The sequence below is a fragment of the Phacochoerus africanus genome, chromosome 13, assembly GCF_016906955.1.
Source record: "Phacochoerus africanus isolate WHEZ1 chromosome 13, ROS_Pafr_v1, whole genome shotgun sequence".
Classification (NCBI taxonomy): Eukaryota; Metazoa; Chordata; class Mammalia; order Artiodactyla; family Suidae; genus Phacochoerus; species Phacochoerus africanus.
Window position 1 is genome coordinate 49,576,639 of NC_062556.1, and position 23,186 is coordinate 49,599,824.

Here is a 23,186-nt window from a genome sequence, read left to right on the forward strand (position 1 = left end):
GAAGGAGTTAAACTGGCTGTCACACGTAGTGGACAATAGGCTACTTCATGAACAAATATATTCATTCTAAGTTCACTTTAAGATATTTTGATGCTGGGAGCATAGCCCCTCACCACTGAAGTCTTCTTCTTCTTTTTTTTTTTTTTTTTTTTTTAGGTCTGTACCTGTGGCATAGGGAAGTTCCTAGGCTAGGGGTCAAATCAGAGCTGCACCTGCCAGCCTACACCATAGCCACAGCAATGCCAGATCTGAGCTGTGCCTGCAACCTACACCACAGTTCATGGCAATGCCAGATCCTTAACCCACTGAGCAAGGCCAGGGATTGAATCCATATCCTTGTGGATACTAGTTGGGTTCATTACCACTCAGCCACAATGGGAATTTCCACTGAAGACTTTATAAGGGAGTAAAGCATTTTTCCGCTGGAATCTTGAGTCACTTCATATGTATATTTCTCAGATATATGTGTAAGCTATATGGTCAGAAGCCATGCTTTTATTTTATATCACAAAAAGTTTAATTAATGACCAGTACCTGAACTGATATTATTTAAAGAGAACTTAGACTTCTAGACTGATACTGATATACTAGAAAATGAGTAACCCTACTCATATTATTTTTCATGTTGAAAGAAACCAAACTCTTGACAGTTTCATTAAAGAAAATTCCAGAACAATCAAGAATGACAAAGAGTACAGATTTATGCCTTCTCTACTGCTTTTTCTCCAGATTGACAGTTTACCTTGCATTTGGTTAGTCCTTAAATTTGCCTTCCTAACATAATAAGTATTTCTACTCTCCTGGTCATCTTTTTAAAAAAAAAAAACCCATTGATCTGTGCCAATCTATGCACAGACGGGTATTCTAGTTTTCCAAGTCAGTCCTGGCAGATGCCTACTTAAGCTTCTTGATGCAGAACACTTAACAAGGTCTGTGTAATGAAAAGAGTTGGCAGTCACAATGGCCATTCAGACACTGAGTGCTTATTAACAACGTATTACTATAATGTGAATTCACAAGCATTACTACAGGTGATTTTTTTTTTTTTAATGGAGAGCAGATGAAGTCAGAAAGTAAGTGGTTATAGGACATTTACGGGGAGACATGAGACCTCAGATTTTTAAGAAATGAAATGTAGAAGTTGGAAGTTAGGAAAAGTGGGATGAGCACCCCAAATCAGCTGTTGTGTGGGCTGGGAGGGAGGGAACAGAAAAGTGATTTGCAATCTGGGGTAACTGGATGCAGAAATGACAGGTCTCATTGGGTGTTTATCAGGGAAGGCCCATGGTCCTCCTTCCCCTCCTGTGCCCTTCCTTCTTTCTTATGTGGAAAGAACCTCAAATGCCAACAGTCTTATCAGAGTGAAGGAAGAAAATGCCATTGAACAATTGGGGAAATTTAGAGAGATTAGCTTTCATATTCCTTAATTGTTTTAAGCTGTCAGTGGGTGAAAGTTTTACTGGTTGTGGTCAACTCCTATGGAGTTCTGGGGTCATCATAGAGTTAGTCCTACTTTTCCAAGGTTACTTTTTTATTAAAAATTACTTGTCGAGATCTTCCAATTGTTATTTTTTTGTTTTTGTTTTTGTTTTGCTTTTTAGAGCCACACCCTCAGCATATAGAGGTTCCCAGCCTAGAGGTTGAATTGGAGCTACGGCTGCCAGTCTACACAACAGCCACAGCAACGCCAGATCCTTAACCCACCGAGGGAGGCCAGGGATCGAACCCGCAACCTCATGGTTCCTAGTCGGATTCGTTAACCACTGCACCACGACGGGAACTCCGGGACATTCTTGTTTCTAGGAATTTCAGGGAAAATTGAATGTAACCTAATTTACATAAGGTTTTCACGTTTTTTTCAAAGAAGCCAAGCTCTCGATACAATTATCAAAGTAAATACCAGGCCAGACCAAACTAACGGAGGGTAAGAATTGCTTTGATGTTTCTGAGTCTTGGTTACTTTCTCCCAGGTTAATTGTGAGGTCTTCTCCGTGTATGGAAGGGGTCACATCTTTGAGTTTGTCTGCTCTCTTCTGTGTCTGAACCCTACTGTCCTGCTTTACTTTGGAGACTCTGCAGTACGTTCTATCTAAATTTAAATGTACGCATAGCTCAATAGTGTCCTAGAGATTAGCTTAACTGTATTATGTGATAGGTAATTTTTATAATTAGAGTGAATGTAATACCAGGATAATAACTTTCTTGAAAAGTTAATCATCAATGACATGGCGTGTGTATATAAACAATACTTTGGGAATACTTTGAAACCAATCTAAACATTTTTTTTATGAGGTGAAGACCTCGATAATGTGAGTCCCAAAGAAAGTGAAAAATACCACTGGGGAAGACTTACTTGTGTCTTTCAATCTGGTTTCTATAAGTGACAGTGAGATAAAATGATTTGGCGTTTTCATTTCACACACATGTTTTACTAGCATGGACTTGGATAACAGGGATGGGCCACATGACCTTTCTTCCTTGCTCCCAATAAAGTGCTTATTTTTGAAGCATTGTCACAACGTTTAAGAGTAAGTTGACTTTCATGCCAGATGTTGGCTTGGTTTTAGGGATGGGATACTGAATTGAATTTCTTTGTGTCTAAAGAAAGCACAGGCTTGGCAGTATTTTAGAAGTGGGCCTCTAAAATGACAGACTAGTCAAGAGTGACTTCGTTAAGGATGGTAGGCTCAGAAGGCAGCCCAGGGGAGAGGCTGGGCAGGTGCACCCACTGGGAGTAAGAACTTCCCATCATGTCTCTTTCTCAGGGCTGGGTCCATGGTACTTCTGCCATCCTCTACTGCCCCCTTTGGGCTCCGGCTATGCCCCTTTTGCTATTACTCAGTACATTTTAATGGAGGTGTCATGTGTGTCCCCAAGAAGTGAGTCATTAATTTTCCTGCCATGTAAGGTATTCTTTATGGCACTTATAACTCACCACTATCTAATTAGATTTTAAAAGGCTTGAGTGGCACGAGGGGGAGACATGATTGAATTTATATTCTTCTTGTTTTTAAATATTGTTAAACTATTATTTTTTAAATATTGTTAGGAGTTCCTATTGTGGTTCAGCCGTTAACGAACCTGACTAGCATCAATGAGGACACAGGTTCGATCCCTGGCTTTGCTCAGTGGGTTAAGGATCTGACGTTGCCACAAGCCGCATTGTAGGTCACAGATTTGGCTCAGATCCCTCGTTGCTGTGGCTATGGTGTAGGCTGGCAGCTACAACTCCAATTTGACCCCTAACCTGGGAACCTCCATATGCCATAGGTGTGGCCCTAAAAAAAAAAAGCAAAAATAAAATAAAATAAAATAAAATAAAAACAGAATAGGTTTAGGTTGAGGGGAATGGTTGAGTTTATATGAAGACATACAATCATTTTTTAAAACATTGTTAAACAATTATTACTATTTATGTTATTCTTATTATTTAAAAACAGAATAGGCAGGGCAGTTCCTGTCATGGCTCAGTGGTTAATGCACCTGACTAGTATCCATGGGGATTCGGGCTCAATTCTTGGCCTCACTCAGTGAGTTAAGGATCCGGTGTTGCCATGAACTAAGGTATAGGACGCAGATGAGGCTCAGATCCCATGTTGCTGTAGCTGTGGTGTAGGCCAGCAGCTGTAGCTCTGATTCAACCCCTAGCCTGGGAACTTCCATATGCTGTGGATGCGGCCCTAAAAAGACAAAAAAAAAAAAAACCCTAAAAACAGAATAGGCAATTATATCTGATTTGTTCGATGGACATTTATATTTTATCTAGATCTGGTACAGAATTTAACCTCACTTACATGACTTCGGGGCTGCCCACCTGGGGTGTGCTAATAAGATGTAACGGAGGGCAAAGGTGATTTTGTCAAAAAAATTACATTTTGAGAACAAAACAAAAAAGATCATGTTTCTTGTTGATAAATTAGGAAACTTGAATGGTCTTCAGCTCAAGATGTAAAAGAAGAATTTTCATTTGCATTTAGAGCTTTAAAAATTATATTGATAGAGAACTATTTACCACTTCTTAATTTTTCTAATCATTGTTCACTTGATTGGTATTTTATTTTAATGGCATTCATTAAAACTCATTTCTTTATTCCAAGGAAACAAGACCTCAATGGACTTATTAAAGTGAACCTTGAAACAAATACAAATATCAAGAGGTAAGTAATTTAAAGCTTTTTATTTCCCCTTTGGCAATTATAAATACATCGGAATTCAGAGAGTTTGCATTCAGCCAAGCAAATTGAAATTCAAACCAAACTGAGCCCTTTTTTCCCCAAACACGTTATATTAAGCAATTCTACATAATGATACACAGAAGTGATCTCTTGGATTTTATTCTCAGGTAACATTTGCTAGAAGGTAGATTTTGAGAAATTAAATGGGGATTTGACTGTCCCTCTCTACTGAGCTAAATGATTTATTTTTATTTGTGTGTGTGTGAGTGTATATATGTATGTGTAAGTAGTGTGTTGTGTACAACTGTGTGTGTGTATATATTAGTGTGTATGCATAAGTGTGGTGGTATATGTGTGTGTTAATCAGGGTTCTCCAGAGAAACAGAATAATATAATATATATGGGGGAGGAATTCATTATAAGGAAATGACACATGTCCTTATGAAGGCTGAGAAGTCCCAAGATCTAGAGAAGAGCAATGCCTTAGGTCAAGCTGTCAGGCAGGCAAAGTCTCCTCTTACTCAGTCTTTTTGTTCTATTCGCTCCTTCAACTGATAGGCTATGGCCCACCCAAGTCGGATTGGGGGGGTGGGTAGCCATCTGCTTTACTTGGGTTGTGCAGCTTCAGATGTTCATCTCATTACAAAACGCCCTCATTAACACACCTACTGTAATATATGACTAAATATCTAGGCATCCTGTGCCCCAACCAAGCTGACACAGGAAATTAACCAGCACAATGTGTGTATATATATAAATGCATGTGTGCCTTTGTGCCTAAGTGTACATGTATGTGTGTGTGTATATGTACAAGTACTGTATATAAAGAAGTGTATGTCAGCGTTCCCATCATGGCTCAGGAGTTAATGAACCTGACTGGCATCCATGAGGACGCAGGTTCAATCCCTGGCCTTGCTCAGTGAGTTAGAGATCTGGCATTGCTGTGAGCTGTGGTGTAGGTCACAGACGTGGCTCAGATCCAGCGTTGCTGTGGCCCTGGCATAGGCTGGCGGCTACAGCTCCGACTGGACCCCTAGCCTGGGAACCTACATATGCCACTGGTGCAGCCCTAAAAAGAGAGAAAGACAAAAAAAAAGTGTGTGTCTGTGGATGTGTAAGTAGTATATGTGGATATGTGTGGATGTGTTTATGTGCAGGCTGTGTGTGTCTATGTGTAGTCTATTTGTATGTTGCGTGTGTAAGTGTTATGTTGTGTAGTATATGATTAAAGATGAAGAATTCTTTCTTAAAAGAATTACCCTACCTGGGAGTTCCCATCGTGGCTCAGCGGAAACAAATCCAACTAGGAACCATGAGGTTGCAGGTTCAATCCGTGGTCTCAGCGGGTTAAGGAACTGGCATTGCTGTGAGCCATGGTGTAGGTCACAGACGCGGCTCAGATCCCATGTTGCTGTGGCTGTGGTGTAAGCCGGCAGCTCTAGCCCTGATCCGATCCCTAGGCTGGGAACCTCCATATGCTGCGGGTGCGGCCCTAAAAAGAAAAAAAAAAAAAAATCACCCTACCCATGAATTGTCAAGTAAATCTGGAAAGCTTATGTCCCCTTGCTTTTTACTTTTTTAAAAACAGATGGAACATATCTAAAACTTCGTTTGTTGGCGTGTTGCTGAAAACAGTGTAGCAAATAATTCCATGTGGTTTCTTTTGAACTCCTTTCCATTGGGTTCACTCAGCACATGATATGATGGGTTGGTTCTCTGATGTGTCACTGACGCCTGCAGGCCCGAGCAGCAGAGCGGGGCTGGGCAGGCGGAGACAGTGTGCACCATTAAGCTGGCCTGTTCTCAACAGCAGTATGGTGTGGCCCAGCGACCTGATGAGGTAGGGCTGTGTACAGTTTTGCAGCAAACTGACTGAAAAGAAAGCATGGATTCCCTCTACTGCCTGAGTCTTTCAGGGAGGTATCTTGAGGTAGCGAATGGGAGCTGGGAGTCTAAAGGATCCGGGTTCAAATTCTGCCTCTGTGACTTGCTAGCTGTGTCCCCATGCTTCGGTCTACTCACCTGCAAAACCGGGACCATGATACTATCATGCCTGGCACAGAGCAGTACAAGTAATTATTAGCAGTAATGAAGATCTGGGTGAACTGTGGTTTTTTTTTTAATGATTTAGATACTGATCTAATTTTTAATTTACCTTGATTCTCCAAGAAAAGTCTATGTTTTTCTTTTTTAATTTTTGTTAAAGAGAGTAGTTCAAAATCATCATCTATTGTTTTTCATAGGTTGGGGTGTGTGTGTGTGCGCCTATGGGTGCATGTGTGTATACACATACACAAATGTTTGTGTGCATTCATGTGTACATGTTGTAGGTGTACATGAGCGTATGTGTATGTATCTCTCTGCCTTCATGAGTCTGCAAGTGCACGAGCACATGGCTGTGTGTGTGTCTGTGCAAATGCATGCGTGTGTCCACATCCTTGTATGTGCCTAAATATATGTGTGAGTTTATCTGTGTGCTGGTGTGTGTACATGAGTACATGGTTGTGTATGTGTGGGCACCTGTGTGTGTCTTGTGTGGGAATATTGCCATCTGGGCCCACATGCGTGTTCATATGGGTATGCTTTCTGGGAGGTTTTAAGGACAGTAGTTGTCATTTTTTTAACCATGCATAATTAAATTTTGTATATCTCATTAAAGTAAGATAAGATCATCCCCCCTCTTATTAAAAATATTCAATGTTCTACCATTTCAGGTAGAATTAAATTCTAAATTTTAGCAATGGCTTTTCCTTTGTTTGGTAAAGTCCATCCAAATTGATCTTTTTTCTTTGTCTTTTGTCTTTTTTAGGGCTACACTTGCGGCATATGGAGGTTCCCGGGCTACGGGTCTAATTGGAGCTGTTGCCGCCGGCCTGTGCCAGAGCCACAGCAATGCCAGATCTGAGCTACACCACAGCTCACAGCAATGCTGGATCCTTAGCCCACTGAGCAAAGCCAGGGATCAAACCTGCAACCTCATGGTTCCTAGTTGGATTTGTTTCCGCTGCGCCACAACGGGAACCCCCGATCTTTTTTCTGTTCCAGGCTCATTCCTGCTTTAACACTTCTGCACATGCTATTCCCACATTGGGAAGTTCTACTCAAATATTGTCACCTGCTCGAAGAAGTCATTTCTGACCTTTGAATGTAATTAAGTCACCAGCCCCTCCTCCAACTCCAGCACCACAGGCACTAGGCACTCCTTTCTACTTTCTTCATGACATCTATTAGTATCTGGAATTGTGGCATTTATTTATATGTTTGATTGTGCATTGCCTGCCTCTCCCCAAGTTAGAATGGAAATTTCGTAAGGGCTAAGCCTATCTGTATAGTTCATGGCTATCCCAGCCTTTGGGGCCCAGAACAGGCTTTCCATAACTCTCGGTGGATTGGAAGAATCCATAAACATTGCAGGGATATGCTATGAAGCACTGCTTCACACAGTTTAGTTCAAAATACCATTCTACATTTCTACATTAATTAGCACACTTCTTTATTGATATTATGAACTTTGAAATTTCAATAACCTTATATTGATATGTGCTTTGGTTAATATGCTTAAAAAGATCAAGTTCTCAATACCACAATCAACACAAATATTGGAAGGGAGGCATTGCAGTGGTTAATGTTGTGTTTTGGGTTTGGTTTTGTTTTCTTTTCTCTGAGTACTCAGATCTGGAACCAGCATCCTGGGAATGTTTTTCTCACCTGCATTCAAAGCTCACATACTTTGGTTACGCAAAGATGAGCAGCGTTGGAAAAAAAAAAAAAAAACTCAACCAAGGGTATTCTGTGGTAGAATGGTTGTTTCTCTCAGGGTTAACAGTTTCATTTTTTTTTTTTTAATCTTTTTGCTATTTCTTGGGCCGCTCCCGCAGCATATGGAGGTTCCCAGGCTAGGGGTCAAATCAGAGCTGTAGCCACTAGCCTACACCAGAGCCACAGCAATGTGGGATCCGAGCCGCGTCTGTGACCTACACCACAGCTCACGGCAACGCCGGATCGTTAACCCACTGAGCAAGGGCAGGGACCGAACCCGCAACCTCATGGTTCCTAGTCGGATTCGTTAACCACTGCGCCACGACGGGAACTCCCAGTTTCATTATTTGCATGAAAAAGGTCCAAACTTTTTATTGCTGCTTTTAGCATGGATGTACATTCTCAGACATCTGCATAAAGCAAAAACTTGAGTCAACCTCTAGCTGCTTCCAAACATCTATGTCTTGGATGTTGCCTAGAGACTTTGTGATCTAGTCTTAATGGGGCCATGGCAGGACCTGGGGTACAGGGCATAAAAGTGCTTTCTGTTAGTGTTCTGTTCTTTTTTTTTTTTTTTTTTTTTTGTCTTCTGTCTTTTTAGAGCAGCACCTGTGGCATATGGATGTTACCAGGTTAGGGGTCGAATTGGAGCTGCAGCCTCTGGCCTATACCACAGCCACAGCAATGCGGGATCCAAGCCTCATCTACAACCTGCAGCACAGCTCATAGCAACACCAGATCCTCAACCCACTGAGCGAGGCCAGGGATCGAACCCTTGTCCTCATGGATACTAATTGGGTTCGTTAACCACTGAGCCACGATGGGAACTCCTCTGTCAGTGTTCTTTACCCATGTGGTATCCTCTGTAGAGTAGAGACACAGGGCCTGGCCCTGCATATGTGGAAAACACATATAGAAGCAATAGGAAAAGCAAAATTCCATTAAGATCAGAAGCACATATACTAAAGGGTAACCTAAAGTAATGACATGTTTTCAGTGACTAGGTAGAGTTTTATATTATAGTAAATACAGCTTACATTTCAGAACTTTATAGATTTTAATCTTCCTATTGTTTATTGCCAACACAGCTAGTCAAATGTGTAGTTTTTACACACAGTTCTGAGTACCAGAAGCAGATACCAGATTTGTACATCATGGACTTTAACAAGTTGGTGTATTTGTCTTCATCCAGCGTCGTCACTAGAAAGTATACCAGTCAATGTCAATTTTACAAAATGTGGATTCTCCAAAGTTTAAAAGTCCCATAAAACGTTGGAAGCTGATGTGTAGAGAATTTGTCTTCTGGAATGTTCCATGAAATGTATATACAAACTATTACAAATGTTTAGTGCACCTGGAAAAGTCTGAGACCATAGCATTCAAGGAATCAAAATAAAGAGACTCCTAATTCAGTATTTCCTAGTGGCCTAATGGCTTCAAGATTAAAATATTGTCCTTCTGGGTCTCAATGAGTTTCAGAGATGTATAAATCCCTACCTACTACTGCATGGTCACCTTCAACCAGCTTCAGCTCTTTTAGCATGATCTCAGTGAGTGTTTATACTATTTATTAGTATTAATTAATAGTTTTATCCACTTGGTGCTGATTTGTCATTAATTTCATTATTCTTTCCTATGTTTTAAAGGGGCCAGAGCCTTGACGATCTCATCAAAGTGACCCCTGAAGTAAACAGAAGTAATCCAGGGTGAGAATTACTTCCTATAAATGTGTGCATCAAATTCTGCATCAATTTGCAGCTCTCATTAGAGAAGTTACGTTGAAGAATCTGTGAACTGGAATCAGAAAGTCTGAACACCATTGCTTACCAGCTGGGAACCTTTGAGCAAATCCCTTAAACACTGAACTAAGACTTCTTTATTTATAAAATGAAAATCATAATGTCTATTCCACCTTGAACACTTGATTATTATAAGGATCAAGTGAAACAATAGATAGAAAATCTCTTTAAAGCAAAAAGGCTCTACAAATGTAAATTATTAGCAAAATAGAGTTTAGTTATAGCTGTAGTCTTAAGTGGAATATTGAAAGGGACTGGCCAGCTGAGAATTTTTAGCAAATAGTTTCTCAAATGATTTTTTAACTCAATCTTGCCTTAACTTTATGGTGTTATTTTGAGAGTAACTAGAAAACTGAACCAGTTTATCATTAATCTGTGTGAGGTTCAACGTTATTACTCTGTTAAATGAAGGGCCTAGACTGGTATTCATTTCTCTCAAAACTTACTGGTAAAATTCATCTTGAGGACATATAACCTTTATTTTTATTTTTTCATACAGCCTTTAAAATACTTGGTTGATTTAATTCCTTTTTTTTTAAATTTTTTTTTTATTTTTAGGGGCACACCCATGGCATAGGGAGGTTCCCAGGCTAGGGGTCAAATCGAATTGGAGCTACAGCTGCAGGTCTGCACCACAGCCACAGCAACGTGGGATCACAGCCACGTCTGCGACCTACACCACAGCTCACAGGAATGCTGGATTGTTAACACACTGAGCGAGGCCAGGGATCAAACCCACATCCTTATGGATACTAGTCGGGTTCATTACCACTGAGCCATAAGAGGAATTCCAATTCCATTTTTACTTACTGTGTTTTGTTTGCTTTTTTGTTTAAAGTTCCAAAGACCTTGATAACCTCATCAAAGTGAATCCAAGAACAGGAAAAAGTGTACAAGGGTAAGATTGAATACTCTCTTCTTTTTTCTTTCATGCTAACCAGTACTTAAAAAACATAATTAAATCATCACTTCAGCAGACCAACACTGCCATAGTATCAATGAATCAATAGCAGCTCACAAAAAGCCATGTAGCCTCCATGGCCTTCTACGTAAAAGGTTGAAGATTTTGGTCAGCTGATTTCTAACATAATGGAGGGAACTTTGATTCAGTGCACAGTTGTTTTTCCAGGATGGACAGGGCCCTTTTATTCATTGGTTTGTTCATTTTTCTTAAGCAGAGGGATGGCCCAGAAGAGAGGAAAGGGAACCAGACCAGAGCCCAGAGATGTGGGTCTGGGCCTCGCCCTGCTCCCACGAACTGTGTGAAGTGGGCCTGGCCGCTCCCCTGTTTGGGCATCCTCACAATGAGGAAACTGGGCCAGGTGCTCCCTGGTCACTTCCAATGTCAATGCAAGTTTCAGGTTCCAATAAGATGGTTGGTGTTCTGGAAGGTCCCATAATACCACTGAGGGGTGGGATTATTTAGCTCTAAAGTCTGGCCTTGCAATGACTAGTCATGTGGGAAAAACTTAAACCTTTTTGTGCCTCACTTTTTCCCTTGTGACACTGGATGATAATACTTCCTGTTGTTGACCTGAAACAAATAGACTGCCAGATAGTTCTCCAGCCAAGATGGGTTTATTCAGGATCAAGAGAGGATTGTGGTTTGGGATCTACAACCACGGCCAGCCACATGCAAGTCCCTGAAGGACAAAGGAAGAACAATTTCATAGATAGGAAAGGAAGTTGGAAGGGCTGTAGTAAACAAAGAGATCCTGACATTTCATTAGCTGAGTCCTTGCCAAGAAAGAAGTCTATCTTCTTGGGCTCTGCAATCATCACAGGGCGTGAGAGCACCCCCTTCTGTTCTCCCAACTCTATTTCATTGAGCTTTCCATTTATTAATTTTTTTACACTATTTCATAGGATTGATGTGAGGATTAAATCATATAAACCACCTAAGTCACTTAGAACAGTGTCTGGTACATCACGAATTTTCTAAAACTGTTAATTATTATTTATCACTTCTATGCATTGATAGTTAAGTCCATACATATATTTATTTCAGAGCCAGCACGGAAAAACTCTACCCCTTTGAGATGATCTCTGCTTTACTAAATATCGTATAATATTTTTATAGTAAAAGTGTTTCTCAGTTTTAGTAGACATTTGCAACCACTTGATGTAAGTTGACCATTGATCTGATCATTTCTTCCATTTTTAAAGGGGCCAAAGTCTTGACAGCTTCATCAAGGTAGCTCCTGAAACAAACAGAGCCCACCAAGGGTGAGATTTACAGAACTTTTCTATTTCTCCATTTTCTTCTATTCAACTTAGAAAATGGGATAAAATTCATTGTCTTACCCAGAGACAGCCATTAACGAGACCCCAAAGCAATAGCTCTGAGTCAGAAACCTGGTGTCCAAGTCCTTATTTCAGGGCCCCATGGTTGTGGACATTAGTGGAGGAATTCCTTAAAATACTAGAATCATCTCTTATCAGTATGGGATTTGCGTTCCATGCTTGGGTTTCCTCAGACTGAATCAGGATTCCCCCTAGGATGAAACATCCTCTTCAAACAATTCCCTAGACATAAACAGCCTAAGAAAAGGTCTTCATGGGAAAAAAATTCTTCTTTCTTCCTCCAGCATTTTTTTCCTCTCCTCTTACTGTTTACACTCCAGTAATTCCTAAAGTTGGGAGGTCATTTTTTATATTATTAAAAATTATGCCTGGTTCATTGAAATAATTAAGAATACAAAGAATGACATTTGTCTTTTCTAAAGAAAATTTTCTTTATGGACATCATGTTGAGTAAACAAAGAGAGGTAGGAAAACCATGAATCTATAAACGTATATGGTTATGCCAGTTTGAAAGTGACTTAAATTTGAAAATTACCAAAGTACATAACTTCTTTCTGACATATTTTCTATCTTTCTTTGACTTTAGGAATTCTCTCTATTTTTACAGTAGGTAACTTTCATAAAAAGTGTATTCGGCTAAATCAGGAATCAGAAACTTTTTGCATAAAGGGCTAGATAGTAAATATTTCAGGTATAGGAAGTCAAAATAATCTCTGTTTTATCTAGTCAACTAGCAGGCATAGGTAGTGCATTGTAAACTAATAGGCATTGCCCCTGTTCCAATAAATCTTTATTTATAAAACCAGCCTGCAGGCTGGATTTAGCTTGAGGGCCATGGATAAGTTAACTCCTAGATTAGATAGTATTTCCTTGGCAGAATGTGTGAAAAGGATCAACTCTGAATGTACTAGGGGAAGCTTCTAAAGCACAGCCTCCCTTATGTATATTGTTTCATTCATTTTATGGTCAGATCAAATATTTCAACATTAGTATTTAGTACTAAATTGTCCTTAGATTTTGTTCACTAAATAAAAACATAACGTATTGTCATTATCTGAGGATCAAATACTGAATCCAGGGACCTTGTAATATTTGAGATTGTAGATTCAGATTCAGAGAAGGACAGCTGTCCCTTGCCCCTCTTCCAAGATGTCTTGGTTTGTAAAGGTGAAGATGGCCTTAGTGGTATGACCTTTCTCATGCAACGTGTGCACCTGTTTCATACCCACATCACTGCCATGTACTGCATTAGTCACGTGTCCATCTCTTCCACTTGGCAGTGACATTTTTGAGTTCAGAGAACACTTACAAGGTGTATGATCCTGGACAAATCGTTTAACCTCCTTCAAGCCTCAGCTTCTTTATCTGTGAAGTGGGGGTTGTAAGGATTGCCTTCTTCATGAATTACTAGAAAAATTAGATGCAAGTGAGCTTGCAAAACACTTATTGCTCAAGTACTTAATCAATATTATCTATTGATATTAATATTACTGTTACTATTTTTCTGAATTTTGGGGTGCTCATTGCACCACTTGATGATTAGCGCAAAGAAGATATCAAAGAAATTATCCTATTAGGTTGAACCTTGTGAAACTGTCATCATTCAACAATTTTTGATCCACGTGGAGTGCCCATCATGGTGCAGCAGAAATGAATCTGACTCGGAACCAAGAGGTTGCAGGTTCCATCCCTGGCCTCACTCAGTGGGTTAAGGATCCTGTGTTGCCATGAGCTGTGGTGTAGGTTGCAGATGCAGCTCAGATCCTGCGTTGCTGTGGCTGTGGTGTAGGCCAGCAGCTATAGTTCCGATTAGACCCCTAGCCTAGGAACCTTCATATGCCACAGGTGTGGCCCTAAGAAGACAAAAAAAAAAAAAAAAGATTGAAAATATATACAAATTATAATTGATTTGACTTGATTTCACCAACTATTGAAACTTAGAAAATTTTTTAGGAACCAAGACTTGGACAGTCTTGTCAAAGTGATGCCATCAGCAGACAAAAGGTAAGCTTATCAAGGTCATGAAAGACATAAGCCAGTCTTCAATGTATGCCCCAAAATAAAATTAATTATTTGGCTGAGGACATTTGAAAGGAGACACAGAAAAAACATGAGAACAAATTGATTTGCTGATGTGTAATAATGCTGGGTAGATTTTTCTTTTATTGTTGTTCCAATGTATTACATTATGATATTGCTTAAATTATAATATTGAAGCTAATTTTGTATAATGATTATCTGAGAAATTTATTTGACACAATAATAGCATAACTAGATTATTGCTGCAAATGTATAGTTAATAAACTAAATTCAGGAGTTCCTATGATGATTCAGTGGTTTGGGCCTGACATTGTCTCTGTGAGGACGTGGGTTGGATCCCTACCCTGGCTCAGTGGGTTAAGGATCCGGCATTGCCACAAGCTGTGGTGTCATTCGCAGATGTGGTTCAGTTCTGGTTTTGCTATGGCTGTGGTGTAGACCTCAGTTGCAGCTCCAATTCGACCCCTCGCCTGGGAACTTCCATATGCCAAAGATGTGGCTGTTACAAAAAAAATCAAGGTCATAAAATTGAATAAACCAAAGACTACTGGCTTTCATCTCTTTCACAAGCCTAAGGATTACTTTTTAAATGACTCTTGAGAAAACTGGCAACATTAGATTCTTATACTTGATTAGAATATGTTTGCATGACGTTGAATATACTCTTATCTTCTTGAGAAGTTAAGACCCATTATTCATTGGCGCGAAAGTTAAGACAAGCATGACAGAGCAACTCCAAGCTACCTCTCAAATTGACTGTGATGATAATGTTGGTGAAAAGCATTGTACAGATGTAAGGAATTATTGTGAAGAGAGAGGGGAAGAATGTTAGCAGGAGAGAGCATGTGGCTTGGGGTCCAGTTACTATGGTTTCAATCCTGATTCCCCCTCAGTCATTTCTTAGGTATCTGGCCCCAGGAGGACCTTGACTTCTATGTACTGCAATTTATCTACAAAGGGAGTGTAGTAATATCTAATTCAGTTGTTTTGAGGATTTAAACAAGATAACTAGGGAGTTCCCACTATAGCTCAGCTGGTTATGAACTCAGCTAGTATCCATGAGAACACAGGTTCAATCCCTGGTCTTGCTCAGTGTGTTAAGGATCTGGCATCGCCACAATCTGTGGCATAGGTCACAGATGCAGCTCAGATCCCACATCACTGTGGCTGTGGTGCAGGCCAGCAGCTGCAGCTCCCATTCAACCCCTAGCCCAGGAACTTCCACATGCGGTCGGTATGGCCCTAGAAAGAAAAAAAAAAAAGATAACTACTGTATATAAAGTACATTTATCACTTTTTATTTAGGATCCCATCAAATGATTCACAAGTGTCAAGAGAAAAAAAATGCCAGTCATAAAATTTGCAGATTTCGGAGTTCCCGTCGTGGCTCAGTGGTTAACGAATCCAACCAGGAACCATGAGGTTGCGGGTTCGATCCCTGGCCTTGCTCAGTGTGTTAAGGATCTGGCGTTGCTGTGAGCTGTGGTGTAGGTTGCCGATGCGGCTTGGGTCTGGTGGTGCTGTGGCTATGGTGTAGGCCGGCAGCTGCAGCTCTAATTTGACCCCTGTCCTAGGAGCCTCTATATGCCTCGGGTGCAGCCCTATAAAGACAAAGGACAAAAAATAAATGAATGAATGAATTTAATTTAATTTGCAGATTTCCAACTGAATCTGACTTCATTTCATTTTGTTTTAGCGGTGACCATGGTCTTGATAAACTTATTAACGTAAGCCCCAAAGCTGTCAAAGACATGGCTGGGTAAGACAAAGAGGTTATTTATTTACTTTGTTCTATTTCTTCTTAACTAAGCACAGTATGAATATAAATGACTATAATCATTCTATGGGAAAATTGCATATTGTCTTGAAAGTCATCACATTTTTTTTATGTCCCTGTAAACTTAGATATCTGTTTGCTAATAGAAAGAAATGCAGCTCAAGTAAAGCAATTGAAGGGAGTGATTGGGATAGAAACATAGCTAGTCTATGTCTTTTTTTTATGTTTTGTACTATTGATGCTAATACCTTTGTCTCTGGAGTTGGTTAAATTTTATTAATGATAGTTAACTTTAAAAAAAAAAAAAAGATCTGGACACATCATTAGGTCATCAGCAGCAAATATCATCCACCTTGTTTTTGGAGAGTTTTCTGGTACTCAGGGGAAAGTTTATGAGGTTCACTTTTTCTTAGATGGTTGGCTGCTCCCAGCAAAGAAATGGACCTAAAATTTGATAACTCTTTAAGTAGTATCTATAATGATAAAAATGAAATTCATTTTTTGACTCTGGTTATATGAAGATTTATATATCATTATATACTACTATTTATGTCATGATATACTACTATTATATATGCATATGTATATTTAAGAGTGTTTTATGATTTCACTTTTTTGTATTTAGCTGGTAAATTGAAAAATTGCAGAATTTTGGAGATGGAAGGAAGGCACCTCCTGGAACTCATAGGCCAGTTAGTGTGAACAATTTTGCAAACCACTGTTCCAGTCGAACTGATTCAATGCACAGAAGAGGAAATCAAGACTCAGAGAGGTTAAGCGATTTGACCAGGGTCACAGAGAAAACTAGTGGTAGAGGAATAGGAGTTCTATGCTCTGCTAGGCCGTGAATAATTACTGAGCACCTACTGGGTTTGAAGCTTACAACTAGGTATCATTAGTTGCACATTAGATATAATTATAGGCCGTGGATGCCAAAAAGAGAATTCAGTAGACATACTCAATCTTATTAACAGTAGGCAATTACCATAGATTAAAGCTAATTATGTACTGGGGGCAGAGAGATGGGACTCCAAGACAATAACAGGTTGTCAATTTAATACATTCCATTTTGGGACGCTCATGTACTGCTTGCTGAATATAGACTGTATTGTCAGCGCGCTGCATTTACAAAGAAAAGGGGAGATGAAATCGCTAACTGAATAAACACAGCAGGCAGTAAAATTCATCTTCATAGATTCCTAGGAGTAGAAGATGATAGAGATGGGCAGAGGCTTAAAAATAATCCCATCCAGTCGCATCATTTTACAGATGAGAACACTGAGGTCAAGGGCAACCATCATGGAGTCTTCTATGAGTTCTCCCAACTCCCAGTCCACCTCCTAGTCTTTTTTAAAGAAATTTCTTTATTAAAGTATAGTTGATTTACAATGTTGTGACAATTTCTGCTGTACAGCAAAGTGACGCAGTCATGCATATACGTATATTTTTTCCCATATTATCTTCCATCATGTTCCATCACAAGTGATTAGATTTGGTTCCCTGTGCTGTACAGCAGGACCTCATTGCTTATCCACCTTCTAAATGTCTTTAAACCCCAGCATGCAGACTTTGATCTTAAAATAAATGGAAGTAGATTGAGCAACTCAGGAAAAAGTGGAAACTATAAATCTAGGACTTTTGCTCTGCCATGGGACAGCCAGGGGATATTCTTTGTTGCTGTCACAGGATCCCTTGAACTATTACTTCATAGTCTTTGAAGGGACAATGACACAAATATGCCAATGACTGCAAAACATTTTACAACTTTTCAACTCATGAAAGCAATAAGAGCTATATATTCCTATTCGCCCTGAAATCCTTAAAGCAGAAACTTGAGTAGAAAAAAGGTCACATTTTTCCTGGATAAAATTTAGATATACGATTCCAAGTTTGTAAGATCCAGGGCCTAAAAAAAGTGTCTATAAGGGTGTTGTTTTCATTTCATTGAGGTAAGCTGCATGATGCTATCAATCCAGGCCACTCGGGACTGAAATCCTGGTTTTATTAACACAAATCATTGTCTTAGGACAAGTAGTAAACAGCACACGTTTATACTATACATTTTCTAAGCCAGCATTTCTCAAATTGTGAGTCACAACCCATTCAATGGCCCTGTAATTAATTCAGTGAGTGGCAGTCGGTATTTTTTTCCCAATTAACTAGAATGAAATAAATAGGGTAGAAAATATGAGAGTTCTGTAGTGAGGGTATTATTTCATGATATTTATGTTTTATCATGTGTGTGTGTCTGACTGAAAAAGTAGAAGTGCTAGGCTGTGCTGTATTATGTTTTGTTTTTTTGGTTTTTTGTTTTTGGGGGGGTTTTTTGTCTTTCTAGGGCTGAACCCGCAGCACATGGAAGTTACCAGGTCAGAGCTACAGCCGCCGGCCTATACCACAGCCAGAGCAATGCGGGATCCGAGCCAAGTTTGTGACCTACGCCACAGCTCAGGGCAATGCTGGATCCTTAATTCACTGATCGAGGCCAGGGATTGAACCTTTGTCCTCATGGATACTAATCGTGTTCCTTAGCACTGAGCCATGATGGGAACTCTGATATACAATGTATTTTTTTTTTGTCTTTTTGTCTTTGTTGTTGTTGTTGTTGTTGTTGCTATTTCTTGGGCCGCTCCCGCGGCATATGGAGGTTCCCAGGCTGGGGGTTGAATCGGAGCTGTAGCCACCGGCCTACGCCAGAGCCACAGCAACTCGGGATCCGAGCCGCGTCTGCAACCTACACCACAGCTCATGGCAACGCCGGATCGTTAACCCACTGAGCAAGGGCAGGGATCGAACCCGCAACCTCATGGTTCCTAGTCGGATTCCTTAACCACTGCGCCACGACAGGAACTCCTGATATACAATGTATTTTTTAATGAGCTCTATGATATGGACGTTGAATATCACGCTTTGAAGGTGTCAGATGAACCAAGTTTTCTGTGTTGAGCAGAACAGTGAAAACAGAAGTTTTAATGTTTGCATTTACTTTTTTTTGGTCTCTTTAGGGCTGCACCTGTGGCATATGGAGGTTCCCAGGCTAGGGCTTCAATCGGAGCTGTAGCTGCCAGCCTACACCACAGCCACAGCAAAAGGGGATCTGAGCCACGTCTGCGACCTACACCACAGCTCACGGCAACGCCGGATCCTTAACCCACTGATCGAGGCCAGGGATTGAACCCCTGTCCTCAAGGATGCTAGTCAGGTTTATTAATGGCTGAGCCACGACGGGAACTCCTGTGTTTACATTTTTTATGCAGCTTACTCTTCATTATTCTTGTAGGTGAATGTTATAGGTAGTTACACTAAAAATATATTGTGATTGATTTTATGTGTTGAAAGTTTGTGGCCTTTGAACACACTATTTCCTCTTCCGAGTTTTATTCTTTGTACTTTTTTCTTTTAATATAAGAAATTAACCTCATTTTTAAGATTGGCTTTCAGGCACAGTTTAACATTATAACAAATTTGTAATCAAATTATACAAGAAAGTTATTTTAGATAGTTCTCCCACATTTAGCATTCCTTTAATATATAACAGTTGATTATCTTTGTTTTGTTTGTTTGTTTGTTTGTTTGTTTTGCTTTTTTAGGGCCACACCTGTGGCATATGGAAATTCCCAGGCTAGGGATTGAATTGGAGCTGCCAGCCTACGCCAGAGCCACAGCACCTCAGGATCCAAGCCATATCTTTGATCTACACCACAGTTCACAGCAACGCCAGATCCCCAACCCACTGAGTGAGGCCAGGGATCGAACCCACATCCTCATGGACACTAGTCCGATCTGTTCCACTGCGCCATAATGAGAACTCCCCCAGTTAATTATCTTTAACTGAGAAAACTATTATTGAAGATAATTCAAAATATTGAAAATTCATTTAGGGGTTTTCTGTCTCCCATGGAGACGGAAGAACAAGGATGAAGAGACCAAACTTAGAAAAGTCATGAGCTGGGAAGCACATTCAGGGAAAGGCTGAGGGGCTGGGGGGAAATGCAGACATTTTCTCTGACTTTTTGATGATTAGCCTCTAAGGACTTCCCTTCATTTCTTAACCTTGCATCAGTCTTTTCAAAGAGTAAACCATGTAAGTGTTCCCATCATTGCTCAGCAGTAATGAACCTGATTAGTATCCATGAGGATGCGGGTTCCATCCCTGGCCTTACTCAGTTGGTTAAGGATCCGGCATTGGGGTGAGCTATGGTGTAGGTCACGGATGAGGCTCGGATCTGACATTTCTGTGGCTGTGGCCTAGGTTGCAGCTGCAGCTCCGATTGGACCCCTAGCCTGGGAACTTCTACATGCCACAGGCGCGGCCCTAAAAAACAACAACAACAAAATCAAAGTGTTATACTGAGGCAATGCATGACAGCAACCATGGGGAGGAAACAGTGTTCTCTGACCGAGGAAGAGATAAGGCTTCGTCTAAGAAGTGAATGGTTTTCAGAGTATGTCCCTAATTTGATTATGATTTCAGCTTTTTAAGTCACCCTAGCGAAAAGGAAAATCACAGTTTTGATGGATTGCTGAAACTCTCTTTGCCAAGCCTTATGTTATACGTAACCCTAGTTTTTGAGATTGTTATTATTACTTTTTTTTTGTCTTTTGTTCCTTTTAGGGCTGCACCCACAGCATATGGAGGTTCCCAGGCTAGGGGTCCAAACAGAGCTGTTGCTGCTGGCCTACGCCAGAGCCACAGCAACACCGGATCTGAGCCCTGTCTGCGACTTACACCACAGCTCACAGCAATGCTGGATCCTTAACCCACTGAGCAAGGCCAGGGATCAAACCCGCAACCTCACAGTTCCTCGTCAGATTTGTTTCTACTGCACCACAATGGGAACTCCAAGATTATTATTATTTTTAAAAGATATCTTTAGTTGGTAAATATGATTTTTATTTATTTTTTAGTTTTTAATTTTATTTTTTCTTTTTAGGGGTGTACCCAAGGCATACGGAAGTTCCCGGCCTACACCACAGCCACAGCAATGCCACATCCAAGCCATATCTTCGACCTACACCACAGCTTGCAGCAACACCAGATCTCTAACCCACTGATCAAGGCCAGGGATCGAACCTACATCCTCATGGATTCTCAACCTGCTGAGCCACAACAGGAACTACAGAGTACGATTTTTAAAATAGCAGGAACTTAGAATTGATTTGTATCTTTATATTGTTAAAACATTCCAGAGTTAAAAGTGGTTAATCACCAGATGTTTGCCGTGAACTCCGAGTCTGTTCCCTTGTAGACGCGCTCTGACAGTCAAGTGTGTGGAGTCAGATAACTTTCCTTCTGATCCAGCGTAATTCTTCCTCCCCGAACTGGTTAGAAAACTTATTTCAAAGCTGTTCTGGAGTTCCTGTCGTGGCGCAGTGGTTAGAGAATCCGACTAGGAACCATGAGGTTGTGGGTTCGCTCCCTGGCCTTGCTCAGTGGGTTAAGGATCTGGCACTGCCATGAGCTGTGGTGTAGGTCGCAGACGTGGCTCGGATCCTGAGTTGCTGTGGCTGTGGTGTAGGCCGGTGGCTACAGCTCCGATTGGACCCCTAGCCTGGGAACCTCCATATGCCAAGGGTGCGGCCCTAGAAAAGGCAAAAAAAAAAAAAAAAAAAAAAAGCTGTTCTACGCCAAACCATTGTGTCTCATACTAAATAAGACAGCTAATCCTTTCTTCCCGTTCCAACCAACTTAAACCTATAGTATCTCTAACACAAGCTGCTTTCATTTTTTTTTTCCACTCAAAGAAATCAAGGTCTTGATAAGCTCATCCAAGTGAATCCTGAAACTCTCACCAAGAATCACAGGTAATAGAAGTGTGTTAGTTTCTGTGCTTTGGGTAGGAAGAATGTTTTGTTTTACTGTTATTTCAAGCAGATTTATAACCTTCATAATCTTACCAAAAGAGCTTTATAATTAACCTGCTGTCTTTTTATTTTTCTATTTAAAGAGACCAGGATCTCGATAACCTCATCAAAGTGAGCCCTGCCGTGCTCAGAAGCAATCAAAGGTAATCAAACACCATCAGTCATTTCATGTTCTCCTGTCTGTTGCCCCTTGAGGGGAGTGGATTTATAATGCTGCTTATTGACCTAGCACAAGCGAAAAATCTTATCACTAATCTGAGGGTTTTGTTGTTTTTTTTCTTTTTTTCCCTCTTTTGAACAGCCAAGCTTTGGACAATCTTATTAAAGTGAAACCTTCAGCTCTCAGAAACACTAAGCGGTAAATGACTTTGCTTGACTATTTTGACATGTTCTCAAGAGTCTAGGTTAAGAATTTTCTTTATTTTCTTCCTCCTTTCCTTTTTCTCTTTCTTTCTTTCCTTCTTTCCGTCCTTCCTCTTTCTTTCTTCCTGCCTTCCTCCCTCTTTCTTTTTTTTTCTCCTTTTTTTTATGTAGGCTCTTGTTGGAGTTCCCGTTGTGGTTCCGACTAGGAACCATGAGGTTGCAAGTTCGATCCCTGGCCTTGCTCAGCGGGTTAAGGATCTGGCACTGCCATGAGCTGTGGTGTAGGTCGCAGACCTGGCTCAGATCCCGAGTTGCTGTGGCTCTGGCATAGGCCGGTGGCTACAGCTCTGATTGGACCCCTAGCCTGGGAACCTCCATATGCCGCGGGAGCGGCCCATGAAATGGCAAAAAAAGGCTTTTGTTTTTCTTTAGTGTTCAGATGAGCACATATGTATAACCCATGTGTTTCCTGTCAGCAAGAACATGCTGCATTCTTCTGGAATCAATTGTACTCTTTTGGACTCAGTTTTGCATGAAGACAACTTAGAATCTGTTGCCTATAGGAAACAGAGTATCAGGACTGACATGCAAAAAAAAAAAATAGTGAAATTAAATAAGAGGAAAATATATTTTGGAGAAACTGGACCAAACCAGTGATTTACATGGATGCCTATAGAGTAGTGGAAAGGCTATTTAAAGTCTTCAAAATTACATTTCCACAGCTTGTGTGGGCTCATAAAATATTCCAGCAGATTTTAACCTTGAATTTCTATTTTGAGTTCTGCAAATATCATATAATTCACTATCTTTATGTCATATCTATCACTGAAAGAATTTGTTAATAGGTAACAGATAATACAGCAGAGTACATTGTATTAGAAGTCCGAATGGTTCTGCTGACCCAGAATTTTGTCATATAAATATATAGCTGGGAATCATAATCTCAGAACTCTGGGATGATGAAAGCAAATTTACAAAGTGAAAACTGCTTTGAAGCCTTTGGGAGAAAGAGGAAAGTGTGATATGCTGATTGGCCTAGCTCTCACATCTTTTAGTTTGTTTTCCACATTAAGTGTTTTATTTTGCTTTTTCTGTTTGTGTGTG

General features: G+C 40.3%; 1 protein-coding gene across 7 annotated transcripts in view; it reads left to right on the forward strand.

Annotated features, from left to right (window-relative positions):
* The window catches only part of SCEL (sciellin), a 132,577-nt gene that overhangs the window by 71,556 nt on the left and 37,835 nt on the right, over nt 1–23,186 (forward strand). For 4 of the 7 annotated variants that reach the window (XM_047756300.1, XM_047756299.1, XM_047756297.1 and 1 more), the window contains 9 exons: nt 4,098–4,157; nt 9,581–9,640; nt 10,572–10,631; nt 11,900–11,959; nt 13,979–14,041; nt 15,774–15,836; nt 21,600–21,659; nt 21,803–21,862; nt 22,021–22,077. In XM_047756300.1, the coding sequence (XP_047612256.1) occupies nt 4,098–4,157; nt 9,581–9,640; nt 10,572–10,631; nt 11,900–11,959; nt 13,979–14,041; nt 15,774–15,836; nt 21,600–21,659; nt 21,803–21,862; nt 22,021–22,077 (543 nt within the window). The remainder of the gene's footprint in view (nt 1–4,097; nt 4,158–9,580; nt 9,641–10,571; nt 10,632–11,899; nt 11,960–13,978; nt 14,042–15,773; nt 15,837–21,599; nt 21,660–21,802; nt 21,863–22,020; nt 22,078–23,186) is intronic. The other 3 variants (XM_047756298.1, XM_047756301.1, XM_047756303.1) reach the window with 3 other exon arrangements.